We start from the raw sequence: 25573 nt of genomic DNA on the forward strand, positions 1-25573 counted from the left end.
AACTCTGTATGAGACTTGGCAGTTTGAAAGCTTGAAGCTTGTATTAGAATGTCGTCTAGGTACGGAGCTACCGAAATCCCTCGCGGTCTTAGTACCGCCAGAAGGGCACCCAGAACCTTTGTGAAGATTCTTGGGGCCGTAGCCAATCCGAATGGAAGAGCTACAAACTGGTAGTGCCTGTCTAGGAAGGCAAACCGTAGATACCGTTGATGATCTTTGTGAATCGGTATGTGAAGGTAAGCATCTTTTAAATCCACTGTGGTCATGTACTGACCCCTTTGGATCATAGGTAAGATTGTCCGAATAGTTTCCATTTTGAACGATGGAACTCTTAGGAATTTGTTTAGAATCTTTAAATCTAAGATTGGCCTGAAAGTTCCCTCTTTTTTGGGAACCACAAACAGGTTTGAGTAGAACCCTTGTCCTTGTTCCGACCGCGGAACTGGATGGATCACTCCCATTAATAACAGATCTTGTACACAGCGTAGAAACGCTTCTTTCTTTATCTGGTTTGTTGACAACCTTGACAGATGAAATCTCCCTTTTGGGGGAGATAATTTGAAGTCTAGAAGGTATCCCTGAAATATGATCTCCAGCGCCCAGGGATCCTGAACATCTCTTGCCCAGGCCTGGGCGAAGAGAGAAAGTCTGCCCCCCACTAGATCCGGTCCCGGATCGGGGGCTCTCGGTTCATGCTGTCTTTGGGGCAGCAGCAGGTTTCCTGGCCTGTTTGCCCTTATTCCAGGACTGGTTAGGTTTCCAGCCTTGCCTGTAACGAGCAACAGCTCCTTCCTGTTTTGGTGCAGTGGAGGTTGACGCTGCTCCTGTTTTGAAATTCCGAAAGGGACGAAAATTAGACTGTCTAGCCTTAGCTTTGGCTTTGTCTTGAGGTAGGGCGTGGCCCTTACCTCCTGTAATGTCAGCGATAATTTCTTTCAAACCGGGCCCAAATAAAGACTGCCCCTTGAAAGGTATATTAAGTAATTTGGACTTAGAAGTAACATCAGCTGACCAGGATTTTAGCCACAGTGCTCTACGTGCCTGTATGGCGAATCCAGAGTTCTTAGCCGTAAGTTTGGTTAAATGTACTACGGCCTCCGAAATGAATGAATTAGCTAGTTTAAGGACTCTAAGCCTGTCCATAATGTCGTCTAGCGTAGATGAACTAAGGTTCTCTTCCAGAGACTCAATCCAAAATGCTGCCGCAGCCGTAATCGGCGCGATACATGCAAGGGGTTGCAATATAAAACCTTGTTGAACAAACATTTTCTTAAGGTAACCCTCTAATTTTTTATCCATTGGATCTGAAAAAGCACAGCTATCCTCCACCGGGATAGTGGTACGCTTAGCTAAAGTAGAAACTGCTCCCTCCACCTTAGGGACCGTTTGCCATAAGTCCCGAGTGGTGGCGTCTATTGGAAACATCTTTCTAAATATTGGAGGGGGTGAGAACGGCACACCGGGTCTATCCCACTCCTTAGTAACAATTTCAGTTAATCTCTTAGGTATAGGAAAAACGTCAGTACTCGCCGGTACCGCAAAGTATTTATCCAACCTACACAGTTTCTCTGGTATTGCAACGGTGTTACAATCATTGAGAGCTGCTAAGACCTCCCCTAGTAATACACGGAGGTTCTCCAATTTAAATTTAAAATTTGAAATATCTGAATCCAATCTGTTTGGATCAGAACCGTCACCCACAGAATGAAGCTCTCCGTCCTCATGCTCTGCAAGCTGTGACGCAGTATCAGACATGGCCCTAGTATTGTCAGCGCACTCTGTTCTCACCCCAGAGTGATCACGCTTGCCTCTTAGTTCTGGTAATTTAGACAAAACTTCAGTCATAACAGTAGCCATATCATGTAATGTTATCTGTAATGGCCGCCCAGATGTATTAGGCGCCATAATATCACGCACCTCCCGGGCGGGAGATGCAGGTACTGCCGCGTGAGGCGAGTTAGTCGGCATAACTCTCCCCTCGCAGTTTGGTGAAATTTGTTCACATTGTACAGATTGACTTTTATTTAAAGTAGCATCAATACAGTTAGTACATAAATTTCTATTGGGCTCCACCTTGGCATTGGAACAAATGACACAGATATCTTCCTCTGAGTCAGACATGTTTAACACACTAGCAATAACTTGCAACCTGGTTATAATCTTTTTTAGCAAAAACGTACTGTGCCTCAAAGAGGTACTTAAACGATTAAATGACAGTTGAGATAATGAACTGAAAAACAGTTATAGCATCAACTTTAAAATAACACAACTTTTAGCAAAGGTTTGTTCCCATTAGTAAATAACAATAACTAAATTTGACATAAAAAATTATAGAGTAACGTTTTTATTCACAGTCAATATAAAATTCTCACAGCTCTGCTGAGAGAATGTACCTCCCTTCAAAGAAGTTTGAAGACCCCTGAGATCTGTCAGTGAACCGGATCATGCAGGAAATATAATAGTAGCTGACTGGAAATTTTTGATGCGTAGCAAAAGAGCGCCAAAAACGGCCCCTCCCTCTCACACACAGCAGTGAGGAGAAACGAAACTGTCACAATTTAAAGCAGACAACTGCCAAGTGGAAAATATGCCCAAACATTTATTCACTCAGTACCTCAGCAATGTAAACGATTCTACATTCCAGCAAAAACGTTTAACATGATAATATTTATTAAAAGGATTAGTGACCTTTAACAGAGTAGTTCCGGTGAAATACCATTCCCAGAATACTGAAGTGTATACATACATGTCATTATAACGGTATAGCAGGATTTTCTCATCAATTCCATTCAGAAAATAAAAACTGCTACATACCTCAATGCAGATTCATCTGCCCGCTGTCCCCTGATCTGAAGCCTTTACCTCCCTCAGATGGCCGAGAACAGCAATATGATCTTAACTACTCCGGTTAAAATCATAGTAAAAAAAAAAACTCTGGTAGATTCTTCTTCAAACTCTGCCAGAGAAGTAATAACACGCTCCGGTGCTATTGTAAAATAACAAACTTTTGATTGAAGTCATAAAAACTAAGTATAATCACCATAGTCCTCTCACACATCCTATCTAGTCGTTGGGTGCAAGAGAATGACTGGGACTGACGTAGAGGGGAGGAGCTATATCAGCTCTGCTGGGTGAATCCTCTTGCATTTCCTGTTGGGGAGGAGTTATATCCCAGAAGTAATGATGACCCGTGGACTGATCACACATAACAGAAGAAAATGTCTAAATTCTGACAATAAAAATGTTTTCAAAGAATAATAAAGTATTTGCCATGCTTTGAAAATAATGTACAAATTTCAAATACAAAATCTTCAAACCAATATACACAGTAACTAAGCAACACTTTAAAGATACTTATTCATATAAAATGCCATACTGAACTATGTAGATTAATTAAAAAATAAATAAAACAAAAAACACTGACCTGATCTTTTATTCTCTGTTTAATGATATCTTCAAGCTGCACTGTGGTTTCTTCAGTGATTACAGGTGCTGTGATGAAGGATACCAAATAAGATAAGGCTCATAAATCCCTAAAAATGTGTGCTCAGTTCTGCTACCTAATAAACTCAAATAAGATCTAATCATTCTGTTACTGTTCTAAATGCACAGTTTTGTTTTTGTTCATCATCCATCTTAAAAAATAGTGGGAAAATAAACAGTTGCTTCTTCTTCTGAGTCATGCTTTTCCTTTGGAAAGTCTGTGCCAGAGAATTTTCTGTGCAGCAAGACTGTGGAGGCCATCTTGGTAATTCTGCCATCATATTGTAAAGGCAAATACACTTTCCTTAACCCCTTCACCCAATCTGATTTTATATATAGATATTATAGAGAAATATATCTAAAAAAAAATTCTCTCAGGTTTCAATTAGATAATACAAATTTAAACAACATTCCATTTTACGTCTATTATCTAATTTGCTTCATTCTTTATATATCCTTTACTGAAGAAATGGCAATGCACATGGGTGAGCCAATCACACAAGGCATCTATGTGCAGCCACCTATCAGCAGCTACTAAGCCTATCTATATATGCTTTTCAGCAAAGGATATCAAGAGAATGAAGCAACAGATAATAGAAGTAAATTAGAAAGTTGTTTAAAATTGCATACTCTTTCTAAATCATGAAATAGAACAATTTGGGTTTCATGTTCCTTTAAAGGAATATTAAAGTAAAAATTAAATTTTCAAGATTAAAAACTTTCCAAATTACTTTGCAATTTACTATGAAAATACAAAGTAATTTACTTCATTCTTGTTATCCTTTGTTGAAAAACATACCTTGGTAAGCACAGGAGCAGCAATGCACTACTGGGAACTAGCTGCTGACATATATGCCTCTTGTCATTGGCTTACCCAATGTGTTCAGCTAGCTCCCAGTAGTGTATTGCTGCTCCTTCAACAAATAAATGTAACGTTTTTTCAAATTGTACGCTCAATCTGAATCAAGAAGAAAAAAAAAAAACAGTTTGGGTTTCATGGCCTTTAAAGTTTTAATATATACTAAGTATGTCATCTGAATTCTCTGCTAAATATTAAAGGGCCATTATAGTGTTAAAGTTAGAGCATTACAGCATGCTATATTAAAACTAGCCCCCCCCCCCCCCCCAAAGTCCAGCAAAACTATATAGTGCGGCTAACTCTGCTGATTGGATTAGCCTCAGTTTCCACTCTGGACCAGCAGTGCTCTGCAGGTCTCAGGCGGGACCTTTATCTACGTGATTAACCCCTTTGTGGGGGTTAAACTCATAGTATTACATTTTCACTTGTGTTAAAATAAATGACATGCTCTAATGAATTAGAGCATGACATTTTAATGGCCCTTTGATTGGTATTTGAAAATGTGCATCACTTAGTCTTACTATACTATTCTGGAAAATCATTTGCCATTTGTTGTGTTAAAAAAAATTTTTTTTACCCATTCTGGCTGCGTGGTCAAAAACTAACGTTTCTGACAGAAGACTGTTTTCTGGTCGCTTCTGTGCCGTTATCTCACCACTTAGCTGCCAAGATTTCTGATCTAACATTTGCTTTTGAAGAGTCTCAATTTTCTCAGTCATCTGAAAACCAAATTGCATTACATAAATATTAATATAATGACAGATCTGATAATTAAGGTAGGTTTGCAGAAGTAAACAGTATTTATAATGTTATTTAGTTAATTATGTCACAAAACATCCCTAACATTTTAAGTTAAAGGAACCATTTACTAAAAATCTAGGAGTAATCCCCTCTATCAGAGTACTCTAATGAATTTCAGCAGAACTAAAAATTTGTAAAAAAGATAAAAAAAATAATATAAAAAAGGCACAGAGTTGTAAAAATAATTTTTATTCAGAAATCTGCCTCTCTCCTTGGAGATTTTGCAGTGTGATCATGCCCAAGGCAGCATTAATTAAACAGGCAGTGGGTATGGGTGAGTGTGCAGGTCAAACTGCTTGTATACACAGGTAAGCCCACTTGGAGGGAGTGAATTTTTTATTTTATTTTTTTAAGAATATATTAGAGAGAGATAAACTAAACTAATATTTTACTGACCTTCTGTTCCCTTTTCTCAAAGGAGGATTTGGGTTCACTTGGCTCAGGTAGCTTTTGCTTTTTATTTCCCAGAATATCACCAATATCTTCCCCTTCACTGTCATCCGACAGGGCAAACGTCACCCGCTTGAAGGCTTCCTTAGCTTTTTTACTCTCTTTGGTTTCTTCCATTGTTTCATCATCTTCCTCATCACTACATAAGAAAAGTCAGGTAAATGTAAAATCCACAAACACAGAGACTGCACTTGCTGGATTTGCAAAGAAAAAGCAAAACAACTTTTAATCTACATTAATACTGGTATTATTTCATGCCAGTATTATTATGTATTAAAGGTTGTTTTGCTTTTTCTTTGCAAATCCAGTGAGTGGTCTATCTTTTTGGTTTATACATGTTACGGGTAAAGTCAGAAATCTGGGTAATCCTAGGATTACCTAAGCAGCTCTGGGTAAAGCCTGATGTAGCGTAATTCCCCATCTATACTATTTTTTTTGCCTCTGCCTAGGGAATTCAAGGAAGGTCCCCGCCGATCCTCTGGCATCAACCCCAAGTGATGCTTTGCCCCCTTTGAACACCCCAAGCAGAGGCAATAAAGATAGTGAAGATGTGTGAATTACAGTGGATGGTATATATGTTTGATAAATGTATTTGTCATGGAAATGTGCTAAAAAGCAGGTAAAAACCAAATATATAGAAGATGTGGGAATAAAAAGTGCATCGTATATAGGTTTGATGCAGTGACTCGACGCACTCTGAGTAGATTTATGATGTTACTTCGGGTTTTATCCAGAGCTGCTTGGGTAATTCTAGGATTATATGGGTAAAGTAGGATTACCCAATTTCTTACTTTACCCACAACCCCACGTAAAAGCTGGCACACACTTAATGCAATAATCATCTGCCAGTGTGAACTTCAAAGAAACATATGAGCTGCACAAACAGGAACACACTCACCGTTCTTGTATAGAAACTCACTTTTATTACACCGTCATCACACACACACACACATATATATATATATATATATATATATATATATATATATATATATATATATATATACACACACACACACACACACAGACACATACACACACAGACACATACACACACAGTGTTGTAAATATTTTATTATATCTTTTCATGTGACAACACTGAGGAAATTATACTTTGCTACAATGTAAAGTAGTGAGTGTACAGCCTGTATAACAGTGTAAATTTTCTGTCCCCTCAAAATAACTCAACGCACAGCCATTAATGTCTAAACCGTTGGCAACAAAAGTGAGTACACCCCTAAGTGGAAATGTCCAAATTGGGCCCACTTAGCCATTTTCCCTCCCCAGTGTCATGTGACTTGTTAGTGTTACAAGGTCTCATGTGTGAATGGGGAGCAGGTGTGTTAAATTTGGTGTTATCTCTCTCACACTCTCTCATACTGGTCACTGGAAGTTCAACATTGCACCTCATGGCAAAGAACCCTCTGAGGATCTGAAAAGAAGAATTGTTGCTCTACATAAAGATGGCCTAGGCTAAAAGAAGATTTCCAAGACTCTGAATCTGAGCTGTAGAAAGGTGGCAAGACCATACAACAGTTTCACAGGACAGGTTCCACTCAGAACAGGCCTTGCCATGGTCGACCAAAGGAGTTGAGTGCACGTGCTCAGCATCATATCCAGAGGTTGCCTTTGGGAAATAGATGTATGAGTGCTGCCAGCATTGCTGGAGAGGTTGAAAGGGTGGGGGGGGTCAGCCTGTCAGTGTTCAAACCATACGCCGCAAACGCATCAAATTCGTCTGCATGGCTGTCGTCCCAGAAGGAAGCCTCTTCTAAAGATGATGCACAAGAAAGCCTGAAAACAGTTTGCTGAAGACAAGCAGACTAAGGACATGGATTACTGGAACCATGTCCTGTGGTCTGATGAGACCAAGATAAAAGTATTTGGTTCAGATGGTGTCAGGTGTGTGGCGGCAACAGGTGAGGAGTACAAAGATAAGGGTGTCTTGGCTACAGTCAAGCATGGTGGTGGGAGTGTCATTGTGTGGGCCTGCATAAGTGCTGCCGGCACTGGGGATCTACAGTTCATTGAAGGAACCATGAATGCCAACATGTACTGTGACATACTGAAAGAGCATGATCCCCTCCCTTCAGAGACTGGGCCACAGGGCAGTATTCCAACATAATGACCCCAAACACACATCCAAGATGACCACTGCCTTGCTAAAGAAGCTGAGGGTAAAGGTGATGGACTGGCCAAGCAGGTCTCCAGACCTAAACCCTATTGAGCATTTGTAGGGCATCCTCAAACGGAAGGTGGGGGAGTGCAAGGTCTCTAACATTCACCAGCTCTGTGATGTCGTCATGGAGGAGTGGAAGAGGACTCCAGTGGCAACCTGTAAAGCTCTGGTGAACTCCATGCCCAAGAGGGTTAAGGCAGTGATGGAAAATAATGGTGGCCACACAAAATATTTACACTTTGGGCCCAATTTGGACATTTCCACTTAGGGGTGTAATCACTTTTGTTGCCAATGGTTTAGACATTAATGGCTTTGTGTTATTTTGAGGGGACAGCAAATGCACACTGTTATACAGGCTGTACACTCACTACTTTAAATTGTAGCAATGTGTTATTTCTTCAGTGTTGTTACATGAAAAGATATAATACAATATTTACAAAAATGTGGGGGTGTACTCACTTTTGTGAGATATTGTGTATGTATATATATATATATATATATATATATATATATATATATATATATATATATATATATATACGTACAGTGAGGCCCCGGTTTACGCACGACTCGGTATACGAAATTTCGGTTTACGAAATCGAAATTTGAAGAAAAATTGACTCGGTTTACGAATTTTTTTCGCAATACGAAACAAAATGCCCCCCTCGGTTTACGAATATTTTTCGCAATACGAAACCAGTGGCCCCTGTGCCCCCTGCATACTCAAGTATGATTGAATTAATGAAGTTTGGGTACCAGTGTGGAGGTGTTGGAGAGGTTTTGGAGCCATTTTGCAGCAAGTTGTTGAGCCTTTTGGAGTCATTTGCAGCAAGTTGTTAAGCCTTTTGGAGCCATTTGCAGCAAGTTGTGGAGCCTTTTGGAGACATTGGAGCCATTTGCAGCAAGTTGTTAAGCCTTTTGGAGCCTTTTGGAGCATTTTTTGGACACTTTATTTGAATTTTTTCGGACCTCCGGAACGCATTAATTGATTTTCAATGCATTCCTATGGGAAAACGTGTTTCAGTTTACGAATTTTTCGCAATACGAAACGACCCGGAGAACGAATTAAATTCGTAAACCGAGGCCTCACTGTATACATATACACACACAAGTTTTTGGGATCCAAGCACTCACTGTTAGTGGTATGCGCCTGGGTGCACTCTATGGTGAATAGGTAGAAACTTCTCAAAAGGTAGAGGCACTCACAGGTCTTAATAAGCAAAAGTACTTTTTATTAGTTCATAGGTTCAGTCAACGTTTCGGTCCTCGCAGGGACCTTTGTCAAGACTGTTTTCCGATTCCACAGTATCAGGCAGTCAGCGGTGACCGCCTGATACTGTGGAATCGGAAAACAGTCTTGACAAAGGTCCCTGCGAGGACCGAAACGTTGACTGAACCTATGAACTAATAAAAGTACTTTTGCTTATTAAGACCTGTGAGTGCCTCTTCCTTTTGAGAAGTATATATATATATATATATATATATATATATATATATATATATATATATATATATATATATATATATATATATACACACACACACACACATACATACATACATACACACACACACAGGTGGCCCTCGTTTTACAACGGTTCAATTTACACCGTTTCAGAATACCAACCTTTTTTTCAAGTCAGCCAGCATTGAGAAACAGTGCAATTATTAAAATAGCCAGTAGGTGGAGCTGTCCGCTAGTGTTGCAGCAAAGCCAAGCAAGCTGAAATTAATGAGTTTAACCAGACCTGAGCTATCGAGCAGATTTCAAAGGAACAAGATCTTCCTGTATATAAATCAGTCCAGATTGGAATGCATAGAAAGAACTGTTTGCAGAAAAATGCAAGTGAAGTCTGTGTTGTGTGATTATCTTATTAGGTTTATAATGCTGTTTAGCAAATGTTTTTGTTCATTTAACTTAGTTTAATTATATATTCTGTGTTGTGTGATTATTTTATTAGGTTTATAATGCTGTTTAGCATTTAAAGTCTTCATTTCAAAGCTTTAAAAATAAAATATTAGGTGTTACTTATGACAATTTTGAGAGGAGCCTGGAACCTATCTCCCTCACTTCCCATTGACTTACATTATAAACTGGGTTTCAATTTACAACGGTTTTGATTTACAACCATTCCTTCTGGAACATAACCCCGGCGAGGGCTACCTGTATATGTATGTATATGTATGTATATACATATATGAGAAGAGTGGTATTTGGGCGCACTGTTCACATAAAAGATTCTATATGACAGAGGACAATTAATGAACCAAACGACAATATGGGTTAATAAAAAGTGTCAGACCCAAATCCTTATTCAGTTACAGTATTCATGTGCTCTATACACAGTAGATACAAAAATGTGTACAAGCTTTCTTATTTAACTCGGTCAAGTCTTTTTTCTATTCAGTCCATAAGATAAATGGATTGATTAAAATAAACAATAATCCAATATAACGGATTTGTAAGCAGGTCACCATATATAAAATGCAGGTCTTGATCATAAAAAAGCCATACACTGATTAAAGTGCCCACTTACTAGAAGTTACCTCAATCGAATGAGGTAAGTATTGTGCCCCTTTAAGAGTGCTGATCTCCTTTAGGACAGCTGGTCTCAATTGTAGCAGTTCAGGTGTTCACTTCAACGTCACCCCTGTATGGTAGAAATCCACTTCCTTCCTCCCTAGTTCGTTCTGCTTACTCCTCTCCACAGTCCCAAGTGGTAGTCCTTATTATTTGAATTCATTGTCTATTCGAAGCAGCTCCACAAGGATAGACAGACCTTTTTATTTCTGAACAGCAGCACGGATATAAATTGACCACTGCAAAACAATTCAAATAATAAGGACTACCACTTGGGACTGTGGAGAGGAGTAAGCAGAACGAACTAGGGAGGAAGGAAGTGGATTTCTACCATACAGGGGTGACGTTAAAGTGAACACCTGAACTGCTGACCCCACCCGTGTTTTGTATATGTTTGGGAAGATTACATAAGCCTGTGCACCCCCCATTTTTTCAGTTTGATTGTGAGCCTGCATTGTGTGGCTGTTTAGGGACCCAGGTTTTTTTGGAAGAGACCTTGACGAGGTACCTGGGCTTTTCCCATTTGGCCAGATGCAGTAACTAACTCTGCCATTGCTGCTTTTTATCTTAGTTGAGAGCTTGTGAGTGAGTGCTGGACTTTTTCTGTGTGTTATATTAATGTATGTTTTTGTAATTTTTCCCTGTTTGGGCCTTGCACCCAGGCCTGTCTGGGGTTAACTACCTGCGACTCTGGTGACAGTGCAGCTTCCTGAGAGTGCTGGTTTGCACCCAGCGCTGTGCATGTTGCAGGGTCATAGGATGTGTACCCAGTCTGGCCTGAGAGTGCTGACCCCACCCGTGTTTTGTGTGTGTGTGTATATATATATATATATACATACACATACATACATATATACACACACACACAAAAGAACTATGTGTATGCACTCCCACCATCAATCTTCATCCGCCAGGGTGCTGTAGTGATGAATGAATAAAGCTTTAGAAATTAAGCACTCAGTGTTCTTCCGACATCTGTGATAAAGGAAACTTTATTGGTGACGTTTCGGAACCAAATACTGTCCCTTCCTCTGACAAACAACATGTGAAGAAACAATACTTGAAACTAGAAGCTAATGCCCAACTGATCTGACAAAGTGAGGACTGCACCCAATACACCCCCAGTGAAAGCAGTGATGTTCAGCGATTTAAAAACCATGAGATAAAAAATAAAAAAACACACCCAACGCAACAGGTCTTAAAGCAAGTGTGTCATATACAAGTTACTGAGGGGTCTGAGAATAAAAGGGGGGGGGGGGGGGGCAGCTAAGCCTTTACCCAAAAGCTTAAATCAGGGACCATTCTCATAGCATGCTAGTGTTTAAGTGGACACAAATGTATACACGCCCCCCTAGAGGATAGTCAGGTTTATATTCAACCGATTGGTCCATGTTTTCTTGGCTAAACATATGGGGGATTTTACTTGGAGATTATTATACACGCCCAGACTTAGTACATTGGTTGATTTTCGTTGTGGGCGTTTTTGTTTATTAACTCGAGATCAAAGTAATCTTTGTTTATAACTAGTAGAGCTGTGTCTCTAACTGATCGGATGTCAGGGTGATGGACCAACACCAATACACTACCATAATTTATCACACATATGGTATTTTAACCATGTATTTAACTATGTTTTTAGTATGTATATTCTTAATTGTAGACACATGTTTTCACACACAGACAGCCTTGATTGGCTGTAATTGGAGGAGGGCACTACAGGCCTATAAAAGTTTTGTTTCTTCACATGTTTGTCAGAGGAAGGGACAGTATTTGGTCCCGAAACATCGCCAATAAAGTTTTCTTTATCAGACGTCAGAAGACCAGTGAGTGCTTGATTTCTAAGGAGTATATATATATATATATATATATATATATATAAATAATAATAATAATACAAAATAGTGACCGCACCACCAATAAGTCAAAAATGCTCCAGCGCGGGATGGAGTCTGGCCCTAGACTCAATAATAATATTAATACAAAAAGATCCCAGCCAAGGAGTCATAGAAATAAATTTAGATTTTAATTTTTACAACTACAAAATCATACAAAAGGAAGAGCACAAGAGAGCTTACTCATATCCACACATTTGGTGGATGGGGTATGTGTGGATATGAGTAAGCTCTCTTGTGCTCTTCCTATTGTATGATTTTGTAGTTGTAAAAATGAAAATCTAAATTTATTTCTAAGACTCCTTGGCTGGGATCTTTTTGTATTAATATATTAATATATATATATATATATATATATATATATATATATATATATATATATATATATATATATATACACACATACACACACAAATGTATATATATATATATATATATATATATATATATATATATATATATATATATATATATATATACATATATATACATACACACACACACACATATACATATATATATATACACACACATACATATATACACATACATACATACATACACACACACATACACGCACAGACTCAATTGCAGAATCCGCCCTCCTGGGTCAGCCACCTGTACTACCACTCCAATATTCTATCCAACACACTAACAGTGAAGTCACATGATTTTTTTTTTAAAAAAAGTCAAATTTAATTGATGTCTCGGGGATGTACTCTCCCCTTCTACACACACACACACACACACACAGTTGTATGTAAAGGTTTAGGCACCCCTGACAATTTCCATGATTTTCATTTATAAATAATTGGGTGTTTGGATCAGCAATTTCATTTTGATCTATCAAATAACTGAAGGACACAGTAATATTTTAGTAGTGAAATTAGGTTTATTGGATTATTAGAAAATGTGCAATATGCATCAAAACAAAATTAGACAGGTGCATAAATTTGGCCACCCCAACAGAAATATTGCATCAATATTTAGTAGAGCCTCCTTTAGCAGAAATAACAGCCTCAAGACTCTAGCCTGTAATGAGTGTCTGGACTCTGGATGAAGGTATTTTGGACCATTCCTCCTTGCAAAACATCTCCAGTTCAGTTAGGTTTGATGGTTGCCGAGCATGGACAGCCCGCTTCAAATCACCCCACAGAATTTCAACAATATTTATGTCTAGGGACTGGGAGGGCCATTCCAGAACATTGTATTTGTTCCTCTGCATAAATGCCAGAGTAGATTTTGAGCAGTGTTTTGGGTCGTTGTCTTGTTAAAATATCCAGCCCCGGCATAACTTCAACTTTGTGACCGATTCCTCAACATTATTCTCAAGTATCTGCTGATATTGAGTGGAATCCATGCGACCCTCAACTTTAACAAGATTCCCTGTACCAGCACTGGCCACACAGCCCCACAGCGTGATGGAATATCCACCAAATTTTGCTACTGTGGGTAGCAAGCGTTTGTCTTGGAACGCTGTGTTCTTTTGCCGCCATGCATAACGCCCCTTGTTATGACCAAATAACTCAATCTTTGTTTCATCAGTTCACAGCACCTTCTTCCAAAATGAAGCTGGGTTGTCCAAATGTGCGTTTGCATACCTCAAGAGACTGTTTGTGGCGTGTGTGCAGAAAAGGCTTCTTCATCACTCTCCCATACAGCTTCTCCTTGTGCAAAGTGCGTTGAATTGTTGAACAATGCACAGTGACACCATCTGCAGCAAGATGATGTTGTAGGTCTTTGGAGATGGTCTGTTTTTGACCGTTCTCATCATCCTTTGCCTCTACGATATTTTACTTCTAGCCTTAACAAGAACTGTGCCTGTGGTCTTCTATTTCCTCACTATGTTCCTCACAGTGGACACTGACAGCTTAAATCTCTGTGATAGCTTTTTGTAGCCTTCCCCTAAACCATAATGTTGAACAATCTTTGTTTTCAGGTCATTTGAGAGTTGTTTTGAGGCCCCCATGTTGCCACTCTTCAGAGGAGAGTCAAAGAAAACAACAACTTGCAATTGGCCACCTTAAAGAGACATTAAACCCAATATTTTTCTCTCATTATTCAGATAGAGAATACAATTTAAAAATGTTTCCAATTTACTTCTGTTATCAAATGTGCTTTGTTCTCATGATATTCTTTGTTGAAGAAATACCGAGGTAGGTAGAGTGTACGTGCCTGAAGCTATACATGACAGGAAATAGTGCTGCCATCTAGTGCTCCTGCTAATATATAACATTGTTGCAAAACTGCTGCCATATAGTGCTGCAGACATGTGCACACTCATGAGCTTACATGCCTGATTTGCAACAAAAGATAACAAAAAAATGAAGAAAATTTGATAACATAAGTAAATTTGAAAGTTGTTTAAAATGGTATGTTCTATCTGAATCATGGGGGAAAAATGGGTTTTCTGTCCCTTTAAATACCTTTTCTCATGATTGGATGCACCCGTCTATAAAGTTCAAGGGTTAATGGGTTCACCAAACCAATTTTGTGTTCCAATTAATCAGTGCTAGGTAGTTACAGGTATTCAAATCCACAAAATGACAAGGGTGCCCAAATGTATGCACCTGTCTAATTTCATTTTGATGCATATTGCACATTTTCTGTTAATCCAATAAACCTCATTTCACTACTGAAGTATTACTGTGTCCTTCAGTTATTTGATAGATAAAAATGAAATTGCTGATCCAAAATCCCAATTATTTATAAATGAAAATCATGGAAATTGTCAGGGGTGCCTAAACTTCTGCATACAACTGTATAGCTGTCTCTCTCTCTCTCTGTGTGTGTGTGTATGCACCCCCACTATTAGTCCACAGCCGCCAGGGTGCTCTTGGAAAAGGTAGAGAGTGTAAAAATAAGCACTCACTGGTCTTCAGATAACCGTGTCAACCAAAAAACACCCCTCACATTTTTGTAAATATTTTATTATATATTTTCATGTTACAACACTGAAGAAATGACACTTTGCTACAATGCAAAGTATTGAGTGTACAGCCTGTATAACAGTGTAAATTTGCTGTCCCCTCAAAATAACTCGACACACAGCAATTAATGTCTAACCCGTTAGCAACAAAAGTGAGTACACCCCTAAGTGGAAATGTCCAAATTTGGGCTCAAAGTGTCAATATTTTGTGTGGCCACCATTATTTTTCAGCACTGCCTTAACCTTTTTGGGCATGGAATTCACCACAGCTTCACAGGTTGCCACTGGAGTCCTCTTCCACTCCTCCATGACGACATCACAGAGCTGGTGGATGTTAGAGACCTTGCGCTCCCCCACCTTCCATTTGAGGATGCCCCACAGATGATCAATAGGGTTTAGGTCTGGAGACATACTTGGCCAGTCCATCACCTTTACCCTCAGCTTCTTTAGCAAGGCAGTGGTCGACTTGGAGGTGTGTTTGGGGTCATTATGTTGGAATACTGCCTTGCGGCCCAGTCTCCGAAGGGAGGGGGATCATGCTCTGCTTCAGTATGTCACAGTACATGTTGCCATTCATGGTTCCCTTAATGAATTGTAGTTCCCCTGTGCTGGCAGCACTCATGCAGGCCCAGACCATGACACTCTTACAACCATGCTTGACTGTAGGAAAGACACACTTGTCTTTGTACGCCTCACCTGGTTGCTGCCACACACACTTGACAACATCTGAACTAAAAGTTTATCTTGGTCTCATTGGACCACAGGACATGGTTCCAGTAATTTATGTCCTTAGTTTGCTTGTCTTCAGCAAACTGTTTGCAGACTTTCTTGTGCATCATCTTTAGAAGAGGCTTCCTTCTGGGACGACAGCCATGCAGATCAATTTGATGCCGTGTGCGTCGTATGGACCTCTGCAGCAATGCTGGCAGCACTCATACTTCTATTTCCCAAAGACAACCTCTGGAAATGACGCTGAGCACGTGCACTCAACTTCTTTGGTCGACCATGGCGAGGCCTGTTCTGAGTGGAACCTGTCTTGTGAAACAACTGTATGGTCTTGCTCACCGTGCTCCAGATCAGTTTCAGGGTCTTGGCAACCTTCTTATAGCCTAGGCCATCTTAATGTAGAGCAACAATTCTTATTTTCAGATCCTCAGAGAGTTCTTTGCCATGAGGTGCCATGTTGAACTTCCAGTGACCAGTATGAGAGAGTGTAAGAGTGATAACTCCAAATTTAACACATCTGCTCCCCATTCACACCTGAGACCTTGTAACACTAACAAGTCACACAACAACGGGGTGGAGAAATGGCTAATTGGGCCCAATTTGGACATTTCCACTTAGGGGTGTACTCACTTTTGTTGTCAACGGTTTAGACATTATTGGCTGTGTGTTGAGTTATTTTGAGGGGACAGCAAATGTACACTGTTATACAGGCTGTACACTCACTACTTTACATTGTAGCAAAGTGTAATTTCTTCAGTGTTGTCACATGAAAAGATATTATAAAAACAGAATTTATGCTTACCTGATAAATTTCTCTCTCTCTTGTGTTGTATCGAGTCCACGGATTCATCCATACTTATGGGATATTCTCCTTCCCAACAGGAAGTGGCAGAGAGAGCACCCACAGCAGAGCTGTCCATATAGCTCCTCCCTTAGCTCCAACCCCTAGTCATTCGACCGAAGGCTAGGAAGAAAAAGGAGAAACTATAGGGTGCAGTGGTGAATGAAATTTTTTAAATAAAAAATATACTACCTGTCTTAAATAGACAGGGCGGGCCGTGGACTCGATACATCACAAGAGAAAGAAATTTATCAGGTAAGCATAAATTCTGTTTTCTCTTGTAAGATGTATCGAGTCCACGGATTCATCCATACTTATAGGATACCAATAACAAAGCTTTAGGACACGGATGAAGGGAGGGACAAGACAGGTACCTTAAATGGAAGGCACCACTGCTTGTAGAACCTATCTCCCAAAAATAGCCTCCGAAGAAGCAAAAGTATCAAATTTGTAAAATTTGGAAAAAGTATCAAGCGAAGACCAAGTCGCCGCCTTAAAAATCTGTTCAACAGAAGCCTCATTTTTAAAAGCCCATGTGGAAGCCACTGCTCTAGTAGAATGAGCAGTAATCCTTTCAGGAGGCTGCTGGCCAGCAGTCTCATTAGCCAAACAGATGATGCTTTTCAGCCAAAAAGAAAGAGGTAGTCGTAGTCTTTTGACCTCTCCGTTTACCAGAATAAACAACAAACAATGAAGATGTTTGACGGAAATCTTTAGTTGCTTGTAAGTAGAACTTTAAAGCACGAACCACATCAAGATTGTGCAACAGACGTTCCTTCTTTGATGAAGGATTAGGACACAGAGAAGGAACAACAATCTCCTGATTGATATTCCTATTAGAAACAACCTTAGGAAGAAACCCAGGTTTGGTACGCAAAACCACCTTATCTGCATGGAAAACAAGGTAAGGTGAGTCACACTGTAAAGCAGATAACTCAGAAACTCTTCGAGCCGAAGAGATAGCTACTAAAAACAAAACTTTCGAAGATAGAAGCTTAATATCTATTGAATGCATAGTTTCAAACGAAACCCCTTGAAGAACATTTAGAACCAAATTTAGGCTCCATGGTGGAGCAACAGGTTTAAATACAGGCTTAATCCTGACCAAGGCCTGACTAAACGCTTGAACGTCTGGGACATCAGCCAGACGTTTGTGTAAAAGAATAGACAAAGCAGATATTTGTCCTTTTAAGGAACTAACTGATAATCCCTTCTCCAATCCTTCTTGGAGAAAGGACAAAATTCTAGGAATCCTAATCTTACTCCATGAGTAACCCTTGGATTCACACCAACAAAGATATCTGCGCCAAATCTTATGATAGATTTTCCTGGAGACAGGCTTTCTAGCCTGAATCAGGGTATCAATGACCGACTCAGAGAAACCACGCTTTGATAGAATCAGGTGTTCAATCTCCAAGCAGTCAGACGCAGAGAAGTTAGATTTGGATGCTTGAATGGACCTTGGATTAGAAGGTCCTGCCTCATTGGCAGAGTCCACGGTGGAACAGATGACATGTCCACCAGGTCTGCATACCAAGTCCTGCGTGGCCACCCAGGCGCTATCACAATCACCGAAGCTCTCTCCTGCTTGATTCTGACAACCAGATGTGGGAGGAGAGAAAACGGTGGAAATACATAAGCCAGATTGAAGGACCAGGACACTGCTAGAGCATCTATCAGTACCGCCTGGGGATCCCGGGACCTGGACCCGTAACAAGGAAGTTTGGCGTTCTGTCGGGACGCCATCAGATCCAATTCTTATGTGCTCCATAGCAGAGTCAGCTGGGCAAATACCTCCGGATGGAGCTCCCACTCCCCCGGATGAAAAGTCTGACGACTTAGGAAATCCGCCTCCCAGTTCTCTACCCCTGGGATATGGATTGCTGAGAGATGGCAAGAGTGATCCTCCGCCCATCGGATTATTTTGGTTACCTCCATCATCGCTAGAGAACTCCGTGTTCCTCCTTGATGATTGATATAGGCTACAGTCGTGATGTTGTCCGACTGAAATCTGATGAATTTGGCCGCAGCTAGCTGAGGCCATGCCTGAAGCGCATTGAATATTGCTCTCAGTTCTAGAATGTTTATCATCGGGAGGAGAGATTCCTCCCGAGACCATAAGCCCTGTGCTTTCAGGGATTTCCAGACTGCACCCCAGCCTAGCAGGCTGGCATCTGTCGTTACTATGAGCCACTCTGGCCTGCAGAAACACATTCCCTGAGACAGGTGGTCCTGAGACAACCACCAGAAAAGAGAATCTCTGGTCTCTTGGTCCAGATGCAGTTGAGGAGATAAATCTGCATAGTCCCTATTCCACTGTTTGAGCATGCATAGTTGCAGTGGTCTGAGGTGTAGGCGGGCATAAGGAACTATGTCCATTGCCACTACCATGAGTCCGATTACCTCCATACACTGAGCCACTGATGGCCGAGGAATGGAATGAAGAGCTCGGCAAGTGGTTAAGAGTTTTGATTTTCTGACCTCCGTCAGAAATATTTTCATTTCTACCGAGTCTATCAGAGTCCCTAGGAAGGAAACTCTTGTGAGAGGGACGAGAGAACTCTTTTTTATGTTCACCTTCCATCCGTGAGATCTCAGAAAAGCCAACACGATGTCCGTGTGAGACTTGGCTAGCTGGAAAGTCGACGCCTGAATTAAGATGTCGTCTAGATAAGGCGCCACTGCTATACCCCGCGGTCTTAGAACCGCCAAAAGGGACCCTAGCACCTTTGTAAAAATTCTGGGAGCCGTGGCCAACCCGAAAGGAAGGGCCACAAACTGGTAATGCCTGTCCAGAAAGACGAATCTGAGGAATTGATGATGATCTCTGTGAATAGGGATGTGTAGATACGCATCCTTTAAATCCATGGTAGTCATATATTGACCCTCCTGGATCAGAGGAAGAATAGTCCGAATAGTCTCCATCTTGAAAGATGGTATTCTGAGGAATTTGTTTAGAATTTTGAGATACAAGATCGGTCTGAAAGTTCCCTCTTTTTTGGGAACCACAAACAGGTTGGAGTAAAAACCTAGCCCTTGTTCCGCTCTTGGAACTGGGCGGATCACTCCCATGGTATGTAGGTCTTCTACACAGCGTAAGAACGCCTCTCTCTTTGTCTGGTTTGCAGACAATTGAGAAATGTGAAATCTCCCCGTTGGGGGGGAGTCTTTGAAGTCCAGAAGATATCCTTGGGACACAATTTCTAAAGCCCAGGAATCGTGAACATCGAGAGAGAGAGAGAGAGAGAGAGAGAGTGTGAGAGAGAGAGAGTGTGAGAGAGAGAGAGAGTGTGAGAGAGAGAGAGAGAGAGAGAGAGAGTGTGAGAGAGAGAGAGAGAGTGTGAGAGAGAGAGAGAGTGTGTGAGAGAGAGAGAGTGTGTGAGAGAGAGAGAGTGTGAGAGAGAGAGAGTGTGAGAGTGAGAGAGTGAGAGAGAGACTGAAGCGAGGGGAAGCTGAAGCGGGACCTTTGAAGTTCCGAAATGAACGAAAATTATTTTGTTTGGTCCTCATCTTATTTGTTTTAGCCTGAGGGAGGGCATGGCCTTTCCCTCCAGTGATGTCTGAAATAATTTCTTTCAGTGTAGGCCCGAATAGGGTCTTTCCTTTGAAAGGGATGTTCAACAACTTAGATTTTGATGACACATCAGCAGACCAGGACTTAAGCCATAACGCCCTGCGTGCTAAAATGGCAAAACCTGAATTCTTTGCCGCTAATTTAGCCATTTGGAAAGCGGCATCTGTAATGAAAGAATTAGCCAAGTTAAGGGCCTTAATTCTATCCATAATATCCTCTAATGGAGTCTCCACCTGGAGAGCCTCTTCTAGAGCCTCAAACCAGAAAGCAGCTGCAGTAGTTACAGGAACAATGCATGTAATAGGTTGGAGAAGAAAACCTTGATGAACAAAAATTTTCTTTAGGAGACCCTCTAATTTTTTATCCATAGGATCTTTGAAAGCACAACTGTCTTCGATAGGTATAGTTGTACGCTTAGCAAGAGTAGAAATAGCTCCCTCCACCTTAGGAACAGTCTGCCACGAGTCCTGTATGGTGTCAGATATGGGAAACATTTTCTTAAAAAACAGGAGGGGGAGCGAACGGAATACCTGGTCTATCCCACTCCTTAGTAACAATAGTCACAATCCTCTTAGGGACTGGAAAAACATCAGTGTAAACAGGAACCTCTAAGTATCTGTCCATTTTACACAATTTCTCTGGGACCACTATAGGGTCACAATCGTCTAGAGTAGCTAATACCTCCTTGAACAAAATAAGCGGAGGTGTTCAAGCTTAAAATTTAAAGGCCGTCATATCAGAATCTGTCTGAGGGAGCGTCTTTCCTGAATCAGAAATCTCTCCCTCAGATAACAAATCCCTTACCCCCTACTTCAGAACATTGTGAGGGTATATCGGATACGGCTACTAAAGCGTCAGACGGCTCAGCATTTGTTCTTAACCCAGAGCTGTCACGCTTTCCTTGTAAACCAGGCAGTTTAGAGAAAACCTCAGTGAGGGTTTTATTCATAACTATGGCCATGTCTTGTAAAGTAAATGAATTTGACGCATTAGAGGTACTTGGCGTCACTTGTGCAGGCGTTACTGGTTGTGACACTTGGGGAGAGCTAGATGCTAAACCCTCATTTCCTTCTAACTGAGAATCATCTATTGCAATATTTTTAAGTGCTAAAATATGCTCTTTATAATTTATAGACATATTAGTGCAAGTGGGAGACATTCTAAGAGGGGGTTCCACAATGGCTTCTAAACACATAGAACAAGGATTTTCCTTGGTGTCAGACATGTTAAACAGGCTAGTAATGAAACAAACAAGCTTGGAAAACACTTTAATCAAAGAAAATAACAGAAAAAAAGCTGCACAAACTCTGAAAAACAGTGTAAAAAAGCAGTAAACAAAACAAAATTTTTACAGTAGCATCATAAAGCCTTAGTAACTTTGCACCACTATGCAAATAAACAATTAACCCCTTAATGTAAAAACCGGATTGAAAAAACTTCAAAACCAGTAAAATAACGTTCAGCACCTTCAAATACAGCAGGAATCTCTGGAGAAGTAGCTGGATGCTTCTGAGGTAAATAAACTGTGCAACTGAAAATAGGCCCGTCCCACCTCACTCGATGTTATGGGGCCTAAAAAACACCACAGAGTGTTTATTAATCTAGCCATGTGGGTTAATAACCCTTAAACAAGCCACAAAGACCCCTTAAAGTCCCTCAAAAAACGTTTTATTTGTAATTAAACCAAAACGTTTTTTCCTATTATTGTCACCAGTAACTATGAGCCCTTTATGCAAGCTTGGATTCCTCTTTTACTGAAAACAGCTTACCTTTCCCTCATGGGGATATAATTTTCAATACTGTATAAAAAAGGAAATTTATGCTTACCTGATAAATTTATTTCTTTTACGATACGACGAGTCCACGGATTTCATCCTTACTTATGGGATATCGCCTCCTGGTCAGCAGGAGGAGGCAAAGAGCACCACAGCAGAGCTGTATATATAGCTCCTCCCTTCCCTCCCACTCCAGTCATTCGACCAAAGTTAGGAAGAGAAAGGGAAAGCCAAGGTGCAGAGGTGACTGAAGTTTAACAAAAATAAAGACCTGTCTTAGAAAACGACAGGGTGGGCCGTGGACTTGTCGTATCGTAAAAGAAATACATTTTTCAGGTAAGCATAAATTTCCTTTTCTTTTACAAGATACGAAGAGTCCACGGATTTCATCCTTACTTATGGGATACAATACCAAAGCTATAGGACACGGATGAAAGGGAGGGACAAGAAAGGGAACCTAAATGGAAGGCACCACTGCTTGAAGAACCTTTCTCCCAAAAACAGCCTTGGACGAGGCAAAAGTATCAAATTTGGAAAAAGTGTGAAGGGACGACCAAGTTGCAGCCTTGCAAATCTGTTCAACAGAAGCATCATTTTTAAATGCCCATGAGGAAGCCACAGCCCTAGTGGAATGAGCCGTAATTTGTTCTGGAGGCTGCTGTCCAGCAGTCTCATATGCAACACGGATGATACTCTTCAGCCAAAAAGAAAGAGAGGTAGCCGTAGCTTTCCGACCCCTACGTTTCCCAGAAAAAACAACAAATAATGAAGATGTTTGACGAAAATCCTTAGTCGCCTGCAAGTAGAACTTCAATGCACGGACTACGTCCAAATTATGTAACAGACGCTCCTTCTTAGAAGAAGGGTTAGGACACAAGGAAGGAACAACAATTTCCTGATTAATATTCTTGTTAGAAACAACCTTAGGAAGAAAACCAGGTTTGGTACGCAACACTACCTTATCGGAATGAAATATAAGATAAGTAGAATCACATTGTAATGCAAAATGAAATGTTTTAGGTAGAGGGAAGACAAAATATAAAAATAAAACAATATGGTTGCATAAGTGTGCACACCCTTAAACTAATACTTTGTTGAAGCACCTTTTGATTTTATTACAGCACTCAGTCTTTTTGGGTATGAGTCTATCAGCATGGCACATTTTGATTTGGCAAGATTTGCCCACTCTTCTTTGCAAAAACACTCCAAATCTGTCAGATTGTGAGGGCATCTCCTGTGCACAGCCCTCTTCAGATCACCCCACAGATTTTCAATCTGATTAAGGTCTGGGCCATTCCAAAACTTTAATCTTCTTCTGGTGAAGCCATTCCTTTGTTGATTTGGATGTATGCTTTGGGTTGTTGTCATACTAAAAGATGAAGTTCCTCTTCATGTTCAGCTTTCTAGCAGAAGCCTGAAGGTTTCGTGCCAATATTGACTGGTATTTGGAATTGTTCATAATTCCCTCTACCTTGACTAAGGCCCCATTCCAGCTGAAGAAAAAAAGCCCCAAAGCATGACGCTGATACCACCATGCTTCACTGTGGGCATGGTGTTCTTTTGGTGATGTGCAGTGTTTGCGCCAAACATATCTTTTGGAATTATGGCCAAAAAGTTCAACCTTGGTTTCATCAGACAGTAACACCTTTTCCCACATGCTTTTGGGAGACTTCAGATGTGTTTTTGCAAAATGTAGCCTGGCTTGGATGTTTATCTTCGTAAGAAAAGGCTTTCGTCTTGCCACTCTACCCCATAGCCCAGACATATAAAGAATACGTGAGATTGTTGTCACATGTACTACACAGCCAGTACTTACCAGATATTCCTGCAGCTCCTTTAATATATATATATATATATATATATATATATATATATATATATATATATATATATATATATATATATATATATATATAACATAATTTATGTAAGAACTTACCTGATAAATTCATTTCTTTCATATTAGCAAGAGTCCATGAGCTAGTGACGTATGGGATATACATTCCTACCAGGAGGGGCAAAGTTTCCCAAACCTTAAAATGCCTATAAATACACCCCTCACCACACCCACAATTCAGTTTAACGAATAGCCAAGAAGTGGGGTGATAAGAAAAAAGTGCGAAAGCATATAAAATAAGGAATTGGAATAATTGTGCTTTATACAAAAAATCATAACCACCACAAAAAAGGGCGGGCCTCATGGACTCTTGCTAATATGAAAGAAATGAATTTATCAGGTAAGTTCTTACATAAATTATGTTTTCTTTCATGTAATTAGCAAGAGTCCATGAGCTAGTGACGTATGGGATAATGACTACCCAAGATGTGGATCTTTCCACACAAGAGTCACTAGAGAGGGAGGGATAAAATAAAGACAGCCAATTCCTGCTGAAAATAATCCACACCCAAAATAAAGTTTAATGAAAAACATAAGCAGAAGATTCAAACTGAAACCGCTGCCTGAAGTACTTTTCTACCAAAAACTGCTTCAGAAGAAGAAAATACAACAAAATGGTAGAATTTGGTAAAAGTATGCAAAGAGAACCAAGTTGCCACTTTGCAAATCTGATCAACCGAAGCTTCATTCCTAAACGCCCAGGAAGTAGAAACTGACCTAGTAGAATGAGCTGTAATCCTATGAGGCGGAGTCTTACCCGACTCAAAATAGGCAAGATGAAATAAAGATTTCAACCAAGATGCCAAAGAAATGGCAGAAGTTTTCTGGCCTTTCTAAAACCAGAAACAAATAAACCAGAAGTCTTTCGGAAAGACTTAATAGCTTCAACATAATATTTCAAAGCTCTAATAACATCCAAAGAATGCAACGATTTCTCCTTAGAATTCTTAGGATTAGGACATAATGAAGGAACCACAATGTCTCTACTAATGTTGTTGGAATTCACAACTTAGGTAAAAATTCAAAAGAAGTTCGCAACACCGCCTTATTCTGATGAAAAATCAGAAAAGGAGACTCACAAGAAAGAGCAGATAATTCAGAAACTCTTCTGGCAGAAGAGATGGCCAAAAGGAACAAAACTTTCCAAGAAAGTAATTTAATATCCAATGAATGCATAGGTTCAAATGGAGGAGCTTGAAGAGCCCCCAGAACCAAATTCAAACTCCAAGGAGGAGAAATTGACTTAATGACAGGCTTTATACGAACCAAAGCTTGTACAAAACAATGAATATCAGGAAGAATAGCAATCTTTCTGTTGAAAAAGAACAGAAAGAGCAGAGATTTGACCTTTCAAGGAACTTGCGGACAAACCCTTATCTAAACCATCCTGAAGAAATTGTAATATTCTCGGTATTCTAAAAGAATGCCAAGAAAAATGATGAGAAAGACACCAAGAAATATAAGTCTTCCAGACTCTATAATATATCTCTCTGGATACAGATTTACGAGCCTGTAACATAGTATTAATCACAGAGTCAGAGAAACCTCTTTGACCAAGAATCAAGCGTTCAATCTCCATACCTTTA

General features: G+C 40.1%; 1 protein-coding gene across 1 annotated transcript in view; it reads right to left on the bottom strand.

Moving 5' to 3' along the window:
- The window catches only part of MPHOSPH10 (M-phase phosphoprotein 10), a 94505-nt gene that overhangs the window by 49933 nt on the left and 18999 nt on the right, over nt 1-25573 (bottom strand). The window contains exons 4-6 of the mRNA XM_053717554.1: nt 5540-5732; nt 4920-5061; nt 3425-3492 (exon numbers count right to left, since the gene is read on the bottom strand). Of these exons, the coding sequence (XP_053573529.1) occupies nt 3425-3492; nt 4920-5061; nt 5540-5732 (403 nt within the window). The remainder of the gene's footprint in view (nt 1-3424; nt 3493-4919; nt 5062-5539; nt 5733-25573) is intronic.

This window comes from Bombina bombina, chromosome 6, assembly GCF_027579735.1.
Source record: "Bombina bombina isolate aBomBom1 chromosome 6, aBomBom1.pri, whole genome shotgun sequence".
Classification (NCBI taxonomy): Eukaryota; Metazoa; Chordata; class Amphibia; order Anura; family Bombinatoridae; genus Bombina; species Bombina bombina.